The sequence below is a fragment of the Macrobrachium rosenbergii genome, chromosome 51 (genome assembly GCF_040412425.1).
Source record: "Macrobrachium rosenbergii isolate ZJJX-2024 chromosome 51, ASM4041242v1, whole genome shotgun sequence".
Lineage (NCBI taxonomy): Eukaryota > Metazoa > Arthropoda > Malacostraca > Decapoda > Palaemonidae > Macrobrachium > Macrobrachium rosenbergii.
In genome coordinates this window covers 56,077,883-56,095,933 of record NC_089791.1, presented here as the reverse complement: position 1 = coordinate 56,095,933, position 18,051 = coordinate 56,077,883, and the positions used below count along the sequence as shown (strand labels likewise).

The 18,051-nt window shown below is 38.5% G+C and overlaps 1 protein-coding gene across 1 annotated transcript in view; it reads right to left on the bottom strand.

Annotated features, from left to right (window-relative positions):
• Window positions 1-2,066: 2,066 nt before the first annotated feature.
• LOC136833424 (uncharacterized) overlaps window positions 2,067-18,051 on the bottom strand; it is a 1,156,799-nt gene continuing 1,140,814 nt past the window's right edge. The window contains 10 exon segments of the mRNA XM_067095568.1: window positions 2,067-3,530; window positions 3,737-3,865; window positions 4,444-4,593; window positions 4,797-5,437; window positions 5,583-5,815; window positions 6,057-6,301; window positions 6,505-6,699; window positions 6,907-7,115; window positions 7,480-7,803; window positions 8,052-8,336. Of these exon segments, the coding sequence (XP_066951669.1) occupies window positions 3,761-3,865; window positions 4,444-4,593; window positions 4,797-5,437; window positions 5,583-5,815; window positions 6,057-6,301; window positions 6,505-6,699; window positions 6,907-7,115; window positions 7,480-7,803; window positions 8,052-8,336 (2,387 nt within the window). The 3' untranslated portion in view covers window positions 2,067-3,530; window positions 3,737-3,760.

The following is an 18,051-nucleotide window of genomic DNA, read 5'->3' as shown; positions in this document are numbered from 1 at the left end:
TAAAATAAGTCTGTATACAGAACAATATGGTGAGTACGCAAATTAGTAGATTCATTGTCTGTTCATATTCTGAACCCTGAACTTTATGCAGAAGAGCGAGCCGTCTCTCGTTGGGATTCTGGGAAGACTGCCAAACCACTCATTTTGAGAACTGGAAATTGAATAAATATGCCGAACATTAGTTACCTAGCATTTAACTTAAAATTGCTGTAAGAGAATGTTGCAACCAAATCATTCTACCTGTGCAAAAACTGCGAAATCCGAGTTAAAATAACTAAAAGAATAAAATTGCTTTTCTCAAGACATTGAGGATGAAGTGCAACTGAAACTTTAGATTTTCAAGCTAAGATGCTGCGCACCATTACCTTAAAACAATTCTCCTCGTATTTTAGTAATGTAACTGCATTAACATTTTTATCTGTTTTTAATTTATTTTTCATTTCTAATAACTGATCTCTTCTTTCTGTATTTCCTGTTACCTTCTGTTGCTTCTTTCAAATGAACACCATATTTGTTGTTAGCTTGAATTTCAGGTCAATAGCCTCTGTGGGATTGTTCCATATGAAGAATACGGTTCATGTTCCGAATAATAGTAATAATAACATTTACTAAATATACACGTATATGTAAATACATATATACTGTACATACAATTAAACACCTTTTCGCCATGGACTGGACGGCTCCAGGGAATGCTAACCTCCTGGTTCTCAGCAGAGTCTGCTAGCCCTGCCATTCTCTAACCAACTGCAACCCGTCCTAGTCGATTATCCGAGGTATTAATTTCGTTGCCTAGGTCAACAGCGCAGTGGATTCTTAAAGAAACGTTTCGAAGCATTATGCTGTTACTCATGACCCTTCCACACGAGATGGAAAGACGCGACAGGCACTCGGATTTGCCCGTAATTCTCTTGCTTTTTAACAGTGTTACCAGCTCAGACACTCCAAGGCAGGCAGTCAATGACGTCGTCTACACTAGTGATCGTCATCCATCGACAGAATTGGTAACAGTGTCTGTCCGCAGTGCATTTGCCCCCTCGTGTCAAAAGGGCTTTAGTCTTCAGCAAAGGTCCTGTACAACTTTTCCAATACTTTTGTCAACCTTTTTCTCTTGGTAATAAATGACTTTATATTGCTTTATTACTCTTCTGCTTTATATTATGCTTTTGTTTTTAACTAATATTTTATATGTTCACAAATATTTAGCCATAAATATCGTTTATCTGAATTACTATACATTGGGCATAACTTACACCCAACAGGAATTATAATGGATAGGTGGCGCAGAAGACTTATCAGTTATAATTCCTCTTGGTGAATTTGATATGTTAACAAAGCTTGTAAAACCTTCATGAAATTTTCTTTATTTTTCCAGACGTCATTCATTGCTTACTACAACATTTATCCTAATTAAACATTCCTCAATGGAACCAAAGTCAAAATGTTTTTTGTTCTTTCAGGTGCTACGTTCGAAGATCTTTCTTGCATATGCAACACTGAATTGTCTTGTAATTTGGAATTTTTGTTGTTAAACTGTCGACAGAAAAGTAACGAAACACGAATCCTTACTTGGCTAGCATAGATAGATAGGGAATAGAACAGGATTTAGGCCAAGCGCTGGGATCTAGAATCAAGTGTTAGGAAAGGGTGGAAAGGAAGATGGAAGAGATTACGAGCGGAGGTACACTAAAATTGATGTAAAGGGGGTGCAGCTAGGGTCCGAAGGGACGCAGCAAAGAACCATAAGTTTGCCTACTGTGCACCGCATGAGGTGGGCTGACGGCACTAGCCCCTTAAGGGTAGCACAGATTGATATCGTTTGATCTGTTCTTGAAAAAGTGAATGAATAATGGCACGCTAAATGTTTATGGTTTATGGGTGGATGGGGTAGGATTTTTAGGCAACAATTCTCTATTTACCTTCCTTCGTTATTCTTTATCAAGTCTTGATTATTCAGATAATTTTCAACCAGTTGTTGCTCGCAGTTCAAGTACTCCAGATAATATAACTGCCTGCATTTTTTTTGGTACCACGCTCTTACAAAAAGGTTAAAACAAACAACTAAAATAATACATGAAATATAATTATTTATAGATATATTTATATACAATTTTATGACAGTCCTAAAATACATTTTTATAGCTTCTCATTAAGTTATCTTCGCCCTTCCTAGAATGGATGGTTTCTTTTTTTCTTCTTCGAAAAACAAAGACTTAGTAGCCAGGGCATAAAAACCGAATGGTATTCCACTTTCGAGGACCAGATCTCTTGTATAACACAGGAAGAAGAAAAGATCCCCAAAAAGCACTCCATCTAAACATTCAGTACATCCTTTTTTCCTTGAAGAAGGGTTTAGACATGAAAGACAAAAAAGATAAAATAATCTGAGTTTTCGGTCCCCCTGAGGAGGAGGAGATGGAAAACTTCATAAAAATAAAAGAAAATATACATGCTGGAATGTTCAATTTTATTTTTTTTCATTTAGACGATTCACCCAGAATCAATGGCACATGCAGTGGCTATACCATGGATATAAATGTTGCAAGCTCTTTTAAAATATTCGAACGATGCAAACTCCATTAGTTATGATGCATTAGCCTATTTAATTAACTCAGGTGTGTATGTGAACATATACATACAGTATATACACATATATACTGAATATATAAATCATATATCAACATACTATGCAAAAGATTCCTGCACAGTACACAAATATATATATATATATATAGACAGTACACACTTACAATATGATCATCGAACAATGGTTACAAAACTTGTATCTTTGGCACTAATAGCTTCATATTGCACAGTGGTGTACGGGGCTCAAACGCTCTCTCTAGAATCTGTGCTGCATTCGTCTCCGTCCTCTTGGGATCACTTTTCAACTAAGGCAAAATAAACGTTAAATATCAACAACGTCCAAACAAAAAGACAACAACGCGGTTCTTGTTAATGTACTCAAAAATTTCGCCTCTTTCGAAAGCTCTCCTCTCTTCTCGGAAGTACACTAAGGAAAGAGTGCAATATAGCAACAGCTAATAATTACATTACATGGCATACAAGCTCAGTAAGGTTCACTATATAATAAATAGCATACACCCAAAACTCGACTTCATGTTACTATTCACCAAGGGATAGATAGTTATCACATAAGGCTCTGACCAATGTTCAAGTCACAGAGTCTCCAGGTTCATGCGTCTACGGAGTAGAATATGAAGGACGACCGGAACTGTCTCAGGAGAACAAAATCTTGAACAAATAATCTGGACTTCTGTCATGGGCTACGTAGAGCAAAAATCGATCTTGACGAGGTATGGCGTAGTAGTAGTAGTAGTAGTAGTAGTAGTGGTAGTAGTAGTAGTAGTAGTAGTAGCGGTGGTGGTAGTAGTAGTAGTAGTAATAGTAGTAGTAGTAATCACTTGTTTTTACTATCTAACTACACTCACTTTTGACTTGATCTCGTGTATATATACCCAAGCTGCCCTGGATGAAGATCATAAGGAAGAGAAGACAAAATCTCATAGCTGTGGGAAGATGAAGAAAAAATAAATTAAGTAACTAGGAAGACGAAAAAAATAATTTATAATTCATAAATTATGCAACTAGGAAGACGAAAAAATAATTTATAATTTATACCATTCTTAAAAAATGTGAAAACCACTCACAAGTGAACATGTAAGGGATAAAAATATCTTGGCGTCAACTAACGCACAACAGAAAAGTCTATTACCTTGAATGGAGAAGAAAATGTTTATCAACAGGGATGCTGTATAACAGATAAGGATATTTTCCCTCTGGTTTTCCGCAGCAGATCTATGACAGATTCACAGTCCCAACCAACAACGTCAACGTCATTAACCTGAAAATTAAATGTTAAATAAAATCTCAGGAACTCTAAACAATGAATTTTTAATTTTTAATCTAACTTCCTCACTAAAACAAACTTGACAATCAAAGTCTTTCTTTCAACAGTTTTATCGTTCGGATCAGAGGGCTAATTCGGGGTAACAATTATCAAAGATTAGTTGGATACTTAGCTTAAAAAAATCATCACTTATGACACCCAGGTAACACATATGCACTGAATATTTCTTTGAAGCAGTCTGCATTATTAGGATTACTGTAATAACTCCACTTTCCAAGATGCTAAACAAGTCATAAAATGAAGAGAGTTTGTAAAGGCTTCCGAACTTTATTCAAATTGTATAGCTTAATTCCTGTCTTTGCAGGTTCCACATCTTTAGGTGATTTAATATGAACGAGTAGTATTTTGGGGACTCAATGAAAAATTTAATTACACCTTAATATTACAGCTGGAAAACGGAGCAATAATCTTATATTCCATACCAAATGTCTCTTATAGAACATACAAAAAAGGGAACTATTACTAAAAATGTTAAGAAACTAATAAAACAGATTTGAAACGTTAATAATCACCTTCACAACAATATCTCCTATGCTGAGTCTGCCATCTTTAGCTGCAACACTATCAGCATAGATGGCGGTGATGGCAGTCCTTTCTCCCTTAGGTTGTAAAGAGAAACCCAGCCGACTGTTCCACCCTCTGTTGAGCTCTATGGTCACCACCTGCGGATGTAACACACAAAATGAAGCACTTCTTACGAAAGTGTCAATTTCTGTGTAACAAAAAAGTTACACTGAAATCATTCATTAAAGCGCATACAAAACAACTACATATTACGACCAATTTTTTCTTTATGATAGTGCTCACATATTTTCATTAGTAAAATTCCTATTTTAACTAAAAATACAACCTCCGAATCACCCACCTTTGGTTTATGTGACCTTTGTGAATTTGGAGACCCATCATCTCTAAGAGATTCTTCCGTGTTCGAGTCCTCCTCCTCTGGTGTGAAAACGATTCCCTTCCATTTCAAGAGACCATTATTTGTGGGTCCATCCGCATCGTAGCTACTTAAATTATGATCAGAGGTCGTATTTGTGAGTCTGGAGTCTTCGTGAGGGTGAAGGGCCCCCAAATTTACACTGTGGTAACCTTGTTGAAGATGTGAGAATGCTGGGGTATCACTGTGAGTTGATGTGAGCTGTGGCGCTGAATCAATGGAATCTGCTGAGGGGTACTGAGCCCCTAAAGGAGACGGGAATGACTGGTCAACTTCATGCGGAGGAGTAAACTGGGTTTTGCGAGGACAGCTGCGACCACTACTCAGGTCCAGAAAACTTGGCCTCTTCGGTTTGGATGATTCGGAGATGGAAGGGGTGAGTGAGCACGATGATACAGAGGAGGAATTTCTTGAACGTAGGGTGGAAGCAGAGTCATCAGTCTGGCTGTCACCAAATGGTGATGCCTCGTGGTCTGTTTCTCTTATACTATTCAGGGAGATCTTACTTTCTAAAGTTGGGCTGCCAGGCAGAGATTCCTCTGTTCTCCTGACCAATGAGTCCCATCCTGTGAAAAAAAAAAAAAAAAAAAAAAGTTACTACCAGACATTTTATTCTACACAGTCAGGACAAAATTTCTCTCTGTTTAAATCACAAGTCAAGTTCAACATATTGCTGGATTTTCAAAGCCAGAATGACTGCCTCATACTTACTATCTACTACTACACTTTTGATATCGGGGCTTGGAGTCTTTTGAAGACGCCTTCTCCTTGGGGTTCCAGGAGAACTTGTGGCACCAGCCAGGCTTGGAGAATTACATGGAGACTGTTTCCTGAAGGCAAGATCAGACAACATATCACGAGCCTCTTTGCGAAGGGCTTTGGGTTTGACCATAATTTCAGGTTCAGTTGGAGAAACTGGAGAGATAGGGGTCTGCATAGCATCCCTGAAAATAAAAGCAAAAATAGTCTGAGCATTAATATCCCATTTTTCTCATCATCAGATGCTGCACTATATACACTGACTTCGCCAGTTAATCTTAAAATATTTAGTAAAAATTACTTTGAAACCTTGAAGTTTGATACAGGAAGATAATGTTAAAATCTACCATTCATTTATAACCTTTACATAATCATATAATTCAGTACATATACTCAAAGCTCATAAGCATAAACATTCACACTTACCTGTACAATTTTAAAGTGACAGTTTCAGGACAAGTACGTAAGAAAGCAATTGCTTCTTCGTGGCTTAAGCTGCACATATCTGTGTTGTTCACAGAGATTATTTTATCACCAGGACGTAGTCTGCCATCAGAGATTGCTGGCTCTTTTACTAAGGACCGAATGGTATGTCCCAAAATACTGTTGTCCTGTTTACGCAGAGTAAAGCCCAGTGACCCAGCAACTTTGGTTAATTCCACCTCAAACTCCTGACAAAATAAACAAGCAAAACCACTTTAATTTCCAGCACAAAAACAGGCAGACAGAAATATGTTCAAAATACAGAATTAAAACTCGGTTGGTTAAAAATTGCAAAAAGCTTGATGACGACTAAAAATCGAGGTCACCCGAGTCTCCATTAAAACAAAAGCACTAAATGAGTGTTTACAAGTCAATCATTACTTCTACTTACCCCACAAGTTGAGAAAGACGGAGACGGTGAGAGATAATTATGACTAGTGTTGGGAGCAGTCAGGCTTGTGGTTACTATCACTCGGCCTGAGCAACCATCGGGAGTATCTTCTCCATCGCCAAGGGCGCCCTGGGGTGGACGGCATACCTCTAAGCTTACTTCCTGTCCACAAGTGCGCAGAAGTTCAAGGGCCTCCTGCAAAGGAATTCATTTCGTTCATAAGTGACTTGGGTTCAACTAGATATTTATCCATTTACTTAAAGAGTGATCTTTGACGTCAAATTTCAGTGAACAACAATGTCTCATTATAAAAAGTATTGAACGCTGTTCAAATATAACAATACAACCACAAAAACATCAAACCGACGTAGTTTTATAATGTTTAAAGACCGGATCGCTTACATGACTGGTAAGGCCAGTGAGCTGGTGATTATTGGCCTGAAGGATGATATCGCCAACTTGAAGCTGCCCACAAAGCCAAGCTGGTGTCTGAGGATAAAGCTTCTTAATGCGGACGAGGCCTGCGAAGGGAACATCACACTCGATGCCCCCGGTCAAGGCCAAGCCCAACCCTCGCAGATTTTTAATGACTGTCACCTCAAATAATGTACCTAAAAAGGTATATAAAGCTTAATATATAATTTACTTTTATGCAAATAAATATATATATTTATTTATACCTACTTATTTAAAATTTAAATAAATTTAAATTTCTTGAAAAAATTACCATTTACCGCTAATAATCTGAATTCTTCCAAAAACTTCATTTAAATTTTTACACCTGATGCTACGTAATAAAATCTTATATTACAGTATACAGTGTCATGTTTTATCGACACTGTGCCGAATAATTAGTACCAACTACGTTCACATCTGAATGTTAATAACAATATTAAAGACTGAATATAAATCAGCTCACTTCTGGCTTCGCAGTTAACACCAAAGACAAGGTCACGTGCTGTAATGACAACTCACCTTCGGAAATGAAAGGGAAGAGCTTCATCAATTCCTTAGTAGTGATGATTTCCCCAGGACCGACCTTCAGAGAGCGCCTGTCGTGGCCGGACCCGCTGCTTCCAAGGGCACGGTTCTGTCGTTCCTTCAGGGCTTTCCTGTAATAGAGAGGGGGTCCCTCCTCCTCTTCGGGGGACCTCTCCGAGCTGTACCCGGGGTCATAGCCGTAATTGTCCTGACCGATGATTTCGTTGTCGAAAGCAAAGTTGTCAAGACCTCCCAGGTTGCTGGTGGTGTCGTTCACCATGTACTTAGCTGCCCGCCCGCTGGCGTGATTTCTCTCCTCTGCAACGGATGAAGATCAGGGCTCTCAGAATTATTGGAACCTAATGCCGTATACAGCATACAAAATCATGTCCACATAAGACTCTCATAAAAGGAATGGATAAATACCTTACGTAAGTAAATACTTGCGTAAGATGTGTGTGTGTGTGTGTGTGTGTGTGTGTGTGTGTGTGTGTGTGTGTGTGTGTGTGTGTTCTCCTAGCTTTAATACACTGGAAGATCAAAAAAAGTCTTTGTAGAAAATTCACCATGTCTACCTGAAGGCTTCTGGCTGAAGACTGGGTTGTTATGGTTGAGGTCATGTGGGTGCCTTGAATGGGCCGGATGAGGGGCGTCTGTGACCAGCATCTCGTGGGCGTGATTGTCACTCTCCAGGTCAAGCGAGGTCAAGTGGGCTGGGTCAACAGGCTGAGGCCGCAATAGGTCACCATTGCCACTCCGCCCACCTCCACTCACTGGCTGGATTGTATGGGCGTTCGCAGCAGCGTGGGCGTGTGCTGCCACCCCTCCATAGACTTCAACCACCCGCTCACCTAAAATAAACAAAGGACATATTTCATTTAACATCAAATAACAACAATGAAGAAAAAATAAAACAAGAATACAGAAGTAAGATAGACAACATTCGCTTTTCCAAGTACGTGATCTTTCAATTATTAAGGGCTTCCGCCGAGGGGAACACCACTCATATCATCACATATCACATTTCATGGGTCCCACAATGCCAACCCCACCCCCAAAAAAAAGATGTATTACCATCAACATTGTCTCGTTCCCTGAAACAGCAGCAGCAGCGCCGCAGTCTTTCGATAATCATTTTGCCAACGGATTTCAAACAATTCAAAAACAGAGACGAATTTCAATCACGCAGATGGAATAAGACAACAGACGACAACATTGTGGACAGAAAGCAAGACCGACCAAAAGTGGGTTTAAGGAAAAGACAATGCGATGAGCTAAAACAAAATAAAAAAAAATTATCTTTAACAGATTGTTTATCACCCAGTTATCAGCCAGAATTTTTCAACTGCGCTCAAGAGGAAATTTATCGCTGTCGAAGCTCAAGAGGAAACTTATCGCTGTCGAGGAATTTACAAAAAGCGGTTACAACTACCCTCAAGATAATGGTTTAAAGAAATATTAACATTTCCTAATCAACGACTCAGCAAATAAAATGAAAACTGAAGCATTACACGATATGTATTCGACATAATTTTTAAACTTATGTATAAATCCCGACACTCTTGGTGAAGAAATTTTGGGTCGTCATCTTGCAACAACTTTGTATTTTTTCCTTTCAACCTCATCTTCACGAAAAAACCAACGGATAGTTTAACAGGAATGGCTTCTTTTCCTAGGATCTGAATGTCCTTTCATGACGGGAATTAAAAAGACAGGCATCGCTATCTGTTTAAGGCAAAATAACGAAGAAAACACTCGTCTCCAATAACAATCCAATGAAACGAATGACGACTCTTCGTTCAGTTTCCTCCAGCGTCACTCGCACCTGCACGGGATATCCATTTTGCACAAGGCGAGGCACAGAATGCCAAAAACAGGGCACTTCCTTTCTTTTACACAGAGCCCCAACTGCTAAACACAACCGTTACGACCTATCCGGTAACGGGCACATTTAAACGACAACAGCAGCATTATGAAATCATTTGGGAAGTTACGTGTGACATGCTAACATAAACCAGTCAGTCAACATTTCTTCAAACTACATGACTGCAACAACAAACACTAGGGATTCGAGAGTAAGTGAGACGGAATGTAAAAGGAAAGACACCGAACGGGTTGAACCAAGATGGAGAGAACGCACGTCAAGCGTTCTATCAAGCTGCCCGAAGCGGTTACTACTCTCAATAGCGGAGGGGAAGACATTATCTCGAACTACCTCCTCTTATCAAACCGACCTATCAGAAACAGAGCATCTATTGAGTCAAGTCAATAAAACACATCGCTTAAAAAATGATGATCTCAATGAACTCTTCACAAATACAGACGCTCCATCAACGTCAGGAAAACACAAAAACAAAATCTTCAAATGGCCGATACAAAATTTCTACTGCCTTTTTCTTTTAAAAAAGGCTAAAAAATCGTAGAAACGTCACAAAATACTTGGATTAGACCTGATAAGAATGACTCAGGAGTGTTTTGACTGTAGATAAACTGATAAGGAACTTAAGAAAGATTAGAAAAGAGTAACATACATCAAACCTGAATTACATTTACATGAGAAAATAGGCCGCAAAAAATACTGTTATTGACCTTTGTATGATAAATCAGGAAAATTAATTACATCAACAAAGTATTAGTAACAATAATATGACGTCTGAAGGGCTAAAGTTATTTTACTTGATACTGTCGAAGCTTCGACGAACTCGACCTTCAAGGCTATAGGGTCGATTTATCAAAATGAAATTACCCTGCATTAAAGAGACTTCTTGCTGCACTTCAGAATTTAAGCAAAGATAAACCAACTCTTCGACAGACAGATAGAACGTCCAGGTAGGATATTAACACATTTCTGCTAACTCATCCCCCACAGAAGGTTGCGGCTGGTACTTTTTCTCATCACGATCCTTTCCGTCAAAACTAAATCTGGAGTTTCTGTTCATAACATCTATTAGATGATTCATTCTAAGTCGGTGGGTTATGAACAAGGAGTCGTTTCGTCTAAGATTATCAATTCGCCAATACTCAACACAACAACATCATTGTTGATCAAAGATAAGATCCCCAAAGAACGATAAAGATATGAACAACTTACCGGACACTGGCCAATTAAGAAGGCACTAACCATATACCTATTTAATACGAGTTATGACCTCGAAGAACCAGTTACTCAGTAAAACTACAAACTAACCAACAAACTAATAGAGACGGCCCTCAAAACATAACGCGGGCCTCCAATACAGGAAAAATCAAACAAGACAAAGAATACGATGATGATGATAATGACGGCACGTAAAACCAACAAACGGCCTATCTAGCTAGGCTTCATGGAAAAAGGATATAGACAATGAATGGGATAGTTCATGACAGTTAGTGGGATAGTTTATACAAAAATCTACCTAATAACGTAATAGTCACTAGACAATTTCATGTGAAAATGACTCCAGCCAAGCACAGTATATAATGCTCGTATTTTCCAAATAATAAGAGCACAACTCAAAAAATATTAATTTATGATCTGAGCCAACTACAGCAATTGCTTACTTGGAAACCTTTGAAAAATAATGTAGATATGGTTTAATACCTACTTCATATAAATACGATGGTATTAAAAATCCATCTTAAAAACATTCAAAAACGGTTATAGCACAGCAACGCATGTCACTACAGAAAACTGTTTAACGATAGCTGACAAAGGGTCCTTCAGATGGGCCAAGTGAGGCCCGACAAGAGGACCTATACAAATAAGCACAGCTGATGAATTAAAATCCTTTAAAATATTTTCATTAAGGTTAATATAGGTATATTTCGACAAGAAAAAAAGGCATCCGTTTCAAGAAAATTCACAACTACTATAAAGTGAGCATAACTATTTCGACCGCAAACTAGGGCACGGCAGTGCGAAAAATACTACGGAAAAAAGAACTTTCAACTTGAACCCTAAAAGCTGATGATGAGCTTACCAGGGAACGGAGGCGGCGAAGTGTAAGGCCTCGGTGTGTGTGGAAATGGTGTGAAATTCCACCATGCTGCACAGGGATGGGCAACAGTAGCAACAGACATCGTTTTAAAAGATCTCCTTTCAATATAAATATTGGTGGGGCTTCAACAAAAGCTCTTTTTGTTGTAAATCGTATTGTGATAATGCTAATGTGATGGATTCGGTTATTAAATTTTCTTCACTTTATGACAGCTAATTTTGCCCCCCGAAAAATCGTTCACTTCGTCTTAAATCCTCAATAGGCTTTTCAGCGCCGTATCCCTGAACAACGAGTCACCACCCGTCCACAACCTCTAACTAATCCACACTACCACCAATCTACGCTTGGGGCCGCAAATTTATAGAGAAACGGCAAATAACGTCATAAATGCCATTCCCCATTTCCGCTCGCCACTGTGGCGACATCTTTCTGTGACGCCTTGGGGGGAAAAGTAACATTCTAGCCGCGATTAATAACACTATATTTAGACTCCATATCATTCATAGGTGTTCTTAAAACAACGGCTGCTTTCTGTGACGTCAAACTGTCAGTTATCTTTCTAATTTCTGGTAAGCCTTAAATCGTTTCTAATCTGACTAGCAAAAAAGAGAATGAAAATGAAAATATTCTAAACACGGGGAAGCCAAGGGAAGCCAATACACAAGTCTATCGAAAGAGATAGGGTTATAGTGCTTGGGAAAAACAAATAAGGGATAAAATTTTAAAAATTCTAGCGGTGGAGATAAGGAATCAGGCCCAGAACAGAGGAAAACAGGGACTGGAAATCCCTAAGATAAAATATACTGGAATGGAACGGATGGTCTGGCAAGTGTTATGAAGTCCCTTTAGCTCAAGAGAACATTCTGCAGAAATGCCTACCAATGAGAGAGAGAGAGAGAGAGAGAGAGAGAGAGTAAAGCCTCCTTGTGGAGCAAAGGAGAGATTCTGAGACTGACAGATTGGCTTCGATCAACAGGAAATGAAAGATAAACAATTTGATTTATGTATTCGAAAAATGGACGGACCAGGTGAAAATAAAACTTCAGTACCCTGATTAAGAGAGGAGGTGACAAAAATAAAACGAATGCTCTTTTTTATGCAAAGTTCGTCATCGGTGCTCTGCAAAAAGTTTGAGGACACTTGAATCACCTAAACTTCTGAAACTGGACATCGTTACCACCACGCCGTAAAAAAAAAAAACTGTTCAACAGTGGATAAGACGAAAGAAGTTGTTTTCCAACAGCGGATAAGAGGGTAGAAGTAACACTGTTTCGCAGACATGTTAAACATCAAGGTCGGCTAATAACGCGATCAGCATACAATAGAGAAAATACAGGAAGAACAATATATATACTCTTCCCCTTATTCTGAACTGATTTCCTTCCAAAGCACGTCCCTGGCCAGAAAGCTATATTTAAGTCTCGCAAATAACGAAGTCTTTCCGTACCAGAGGATGCTCTCTCTCTCTCTCTCTCTCTCTCTCTCTCTCTCTCTCTCTCTCTTTGGGTTTAGTTGTTTCAGCAAGTAGCGTGCTAGCACTGAGATACCTCAGAATCGAACAGGCAGGGACGAGGAAAAGCTAAGCACGTTGCGTTAATTATATCTAGTATCTCTGATGACATAAAAAAGGAATTACGTATCTGGCTCTCAGTCGACTGCAGTAGGTCGCAGATGTGTGTGTGATATAGAGACCTTGCATAAAATATAAAATTAAAAGTTAGGAGGTCCTCGAATAAGTAATCTTCCCAAAACTACGACGACGGAGGGAACCCTTCATCACACATCTTCCCTCTCAATCAATCAAACTGCAGGCCTAAAATATGACCTGTCATCCAGTAACACCGATCTCTCAAATTACTCGTTTAAAAGGGTAATAAATCATATCAAGAAGAAAGAACGCGCGATAAGATAATTTTTGTCTCACACTATTGAAAGTGGAATATGCATCATGCACCATGAAAAGATGACACTCTGAAGTCTTGAAAAGCGCGTGTTTACTGCAACAGTTAAAAAAAGATGAGAAGGATCATGAGACTGGTCAATTTTGTCTCAAAGTTTAGACAGGAAAAAACTGATAATGATAATGAAAGTAAAAGTAATTAGATATATTTTTCGATAAGTAAAATGCTCGGTCCTTAACTTTCGTGAAGCGGCTCAAAATAGTTTGTGTCATATATTTATAAATTTATGAAACAAACCAGTATTCCATTTCATTCCTTGCAAGATCCCATAGAACACATGACCTAAATGTGCAGCCATTAGTTAAATTAAATAAAAATTAATAAAAAAAAAACAAATACTTGTTTGCTTACATCAGAATACCAAAATATGAAAGCAGAGAGTCAGGGTGAACATATATTAATGAAAAAAAAGTGGCAAAACAAATTACTTTCACTAGACATACAAATAACAAAGAGCGCGTGCTTGGGTAAACACTCGAGCCAGCAAGGAAAAAAAAAACTTGGTCTATATCGAACGTCCATGGAGTGACAAGAAGGGTGGCATAGGGCCAAGATGTTTTGAGTGCAAGTGGAGTTATTCGTCATATTCTGACTCCCTTCCCTAACTAATCAGGAACATTACAGTGAAACCGACATAAAGTAAGTAAAGAAAATGCCAGTTGAACGCATTGAAAAGATTGCGTTAACTAATCTCTTACATTTGAGTAAAAATAACCTTACCTGCGCATTTGAAATAGGGTAATAACACTCAAGAGTAATAATTCTCTTAATTGATCTCAGATTTAAAAAGGGGTGATAACACTCCAAAATAACAGTTCTTTTCATTAATGAGAGAGAGAGAGAGAGAGAGAGAGAGAGAGAGAGAGAGACTATAGCAGGTTTATTTACAACCTACAGGATGAGTATGGGGAAGGAACATTGCTCCAACTGCCAACACAACAGCAGCAAATATACTACTGGGCTTTCCCCACTATAAGGGTTATCAAGGGGTCTTGGAGTGGTGGAGGGGGAGATGACTGCCCCCGAAACTTAATAAAAACAAGAGGTGACAAGCAACAAGGGGGGAGAGTAAATGGGACAAATGGGTCAATAAATTTCGGCTTTAAAAGGGGTACCATTGTTACTTGAGTAAAACTTATATTATTTAAAAAATGGAAGAAAATACGAACGCTACCTATACGAAGGGCAAAGTAATAATAAAACGGTCGCTTAAAATGAAATAGATTGGTCTTCACAGACGAAATGACACTGAACTTCACAACATACAATTCTAAAAACTGTCATGTGCTCCCTCCAATTTGGAAACTTCTGGAACGTTAAACTTACTTGGCAAAAGGCATTTTGCCTCCGAACCTTACAACGAACAGTGTTAGAGCAGCTGGAAGTTTTACAAGTAAAAGACAAAGGTCTTTCTGTACGGATATGAACGGGAAGATTAAAAGAGTGAAAAAATGGCTGTTTACCCTGCTTGATTTTTCGATAGAACTGTTTCTGACGTAAATTTTCAGGCTGAAAAACAAAATTCAGATACAACATATACACTACCAATCGGAATTAAATATTGAGTTATTTATACAACCTAGTTGCCCACGAAGACCATGAGAAGCAGAAAATACCACATCTTCCAACAATAATAATTCTGCGAATAGTTAGACAACTGAATTTTCACGAAGACAACTCATTAAGACAGCAAAGTATGGTGGGAGGCAATAAAGAACTCAGAACAGTGGTAATAACTGGCAAATGTTAGAGCGCCCCTCCTCATGGGACGGTGCACACGATGCCAACATTAACAAGGGCCGTGCCAAGATGTCGAGATGCACCCACATGATGGCCATAATCTTTTAACCACTGAGCAGAAAGCGCTAAGACTTAAAGGTAAAAGAGCAACACGCGGACAAACAACAAATATATTTACTCCAACGCATCTCGCTTTCTGATTATGAAAAGTACCAGTTGCGATCCGGAAACTTGCTACTAAAACGGACTGACGTTCGTATCACACTGAACAGGCTCACACTAACTAAATTAAAAACGGAAACTTGCTACTAAAACGGACTGACGTTCGTATCACACTGAACAGGCTCACACTAACTAAATTAAAAACACATTTTTACCATGAATTCTAATTCAAGTTTTGTCGAAACGCTTAATGTACAATGGCCATTGACAGTACAGTAACTGGGGGATACAGAACGAAAAGTACAAATATCCTAAGGTTCTCCCTGGACATAAACAAAACGAACCGGGAAAAGCTACTATATACTTCTAAATCTGTAGGATTACGGTGAGATAAATCTGAAAAGAGGAAGGAGATTACATCCTCAAGTTATGAAGATCACCAATACATCACGCACGATGCGCAAACCCTTACGAACAGATGAACTGAACTCAATAAAGAATTTCGGCCAAAAGTGTAACAGGCGGAAAACCTCGCAGTTGCACTATGAATCAACTGTTAGGAGAGGGCGGTAAATAAGATGGAAGAAAGAGAATATGAAAGGAGGTACAATAAAAGGAACGAAAGGGGTTGCAGTTAGGGGCCGAAGGCACGCTGCGTAGAACCTTAAGTAATGCCTATAGTGCACCGCATGAGGTGCACTGGCGGCACTAACCTCGTACGGGAACAAACAAATGAAGGACAAAGGTTTCAATCCATGATCGTCATTGTCAAGAACACGGGAACAGACAAAAGCTCTACTCGCCTGGCTGAAATAAGAGTTCTGCAACATCACTTACCACCTCTCAACCTCCCATGCTTCTCAAAAAACAAAATTTTATGTTATTTAGAGGGTAAGGAGGGGTTGCTACTGCATCTTACTTAAGATGGAATTTGGATATTTAGCAGAAGTGTAAAAACACTCAGAGATCGACCAACAACAGTTGCATTAAAATTATGGTTTATTGCAGGAGTCAAAACAAATCCACGGACTAATGAGCAAATACAACATAAACAGATCTCAACGTAGTTCAAAGACAAAAAAAAAAAAAATGGAAGCAGTCTAAAGAAACTAACTAAACTACACACAAATATAAAATTCCAAATCCTCCCAATCTCCCTTATGAAAGAGAAAATCACACTTGAATCATCCATCCAAAAAAAGAAAAATAAATAAAAATCTCAACGCGTGCCTCAAAGCACTGGCACAGTGCCAAAGCCATCTTGTGCGGGTGGGGCAGCCCCTATTATTTTGTTTCTTTATTTGCTTTGCCTTGGCGTAAAAGGCGCTGCCACGCACTTGCACTTATAACAAGCACATCAAACGGAGCTAAGACAACAACCAGGTCAAACGAGATATGGCGACTGAAGCTACAAATGCAACATCATCACTGGTATATTTAGACGGTAAGAAAAGAGGGAAATGCCTTAAATGGTATACATGAGAAATACAATTATGAAAATCGAGGTAATAAGAAGCAACCATAAAAGCCACCTAAATGAGGTCCTAGTATCACCTGAACAAAATACAAAAGACAGGCCAAAACAGAAAATGGGCAACGGAATCAATCCTGAAAATCTGTCAAGGGACAAATATTACCCAAAAGCTTGGTATTGTACATATCTCATTATCATGTCGACAATAATACTAAAATATTAAAACTGTAGTCTCTTCAAATGTGGTCACATGAAGAGAATTTTGCTTACTATCATGGGAAATAAGGATATATATATATATATATATATATATATATATATATATATATATATATATATATATATATATATATATATATATATATAAAATATACACACACACACACATATATATATATATATATATATATATATATATATATATATATATATATATATATTTAGTGAGTGATTAACGGTGCAATGTACCTGCTCAGAAAACCCTTTTGGTAGATGCGAAGTGCTCTCGAAAATGCAGTCAGTGAATTGACTTCACTGTGTATACATGAAGAATCTTAATGAAAGCATTTAAACCACAGTCTTACCTCTTAAGGTTACACACTTTTCCCAAAATGATGTCTAACCAATTCTAAATCGTTCGGTCGGTATACAAATCTAAAACATTTTATGACTAAACCTGACACAGAATTTACCCATTATTTTTATCTACTCTATTCATACGTCTCACAAACTGAACAGTACAATAATAATTCAACTCCATACGGATTCTAAACCCTTCCTGACTAAATTTGACACAATTATATTTAACATCTCATACGTATTACGAACTAAACAATAAAGTCCTAAATCAAATCCAAAATGTTTTAAAATCCAGAGGAATAAACCTCTGACATAACAGCAACTTGCCCTTGAATAGCACAGAGTGTGTGTGTGTGTGTGTGTGTGTGTGTGTGTGTGTGTGTGTGTGTGTGTGTGTGTGTGTGTGTGTGTGTGTGTCTCAGGCGTAGTTCTGCTCAGACAAGTCGAAAACGAAGTCAGGACGGAATGTAGAAAAGGGGAAAGGGAGAGAAGGGGGGGGGGGAGTGGCGAGAAAGGAGGGACAGTAGCCTCTTGACGTTTTGGGGAGAAACGGTGCCAGGATACCATCGATCCGAGGGTCAATGGCGGAGTGCCTGACGTCAAGGCCGTTGCAGTATGACCCAAACTGGCGCCATTTGGTCACATGCTTGAATCATCAAACAACCCAAATTAT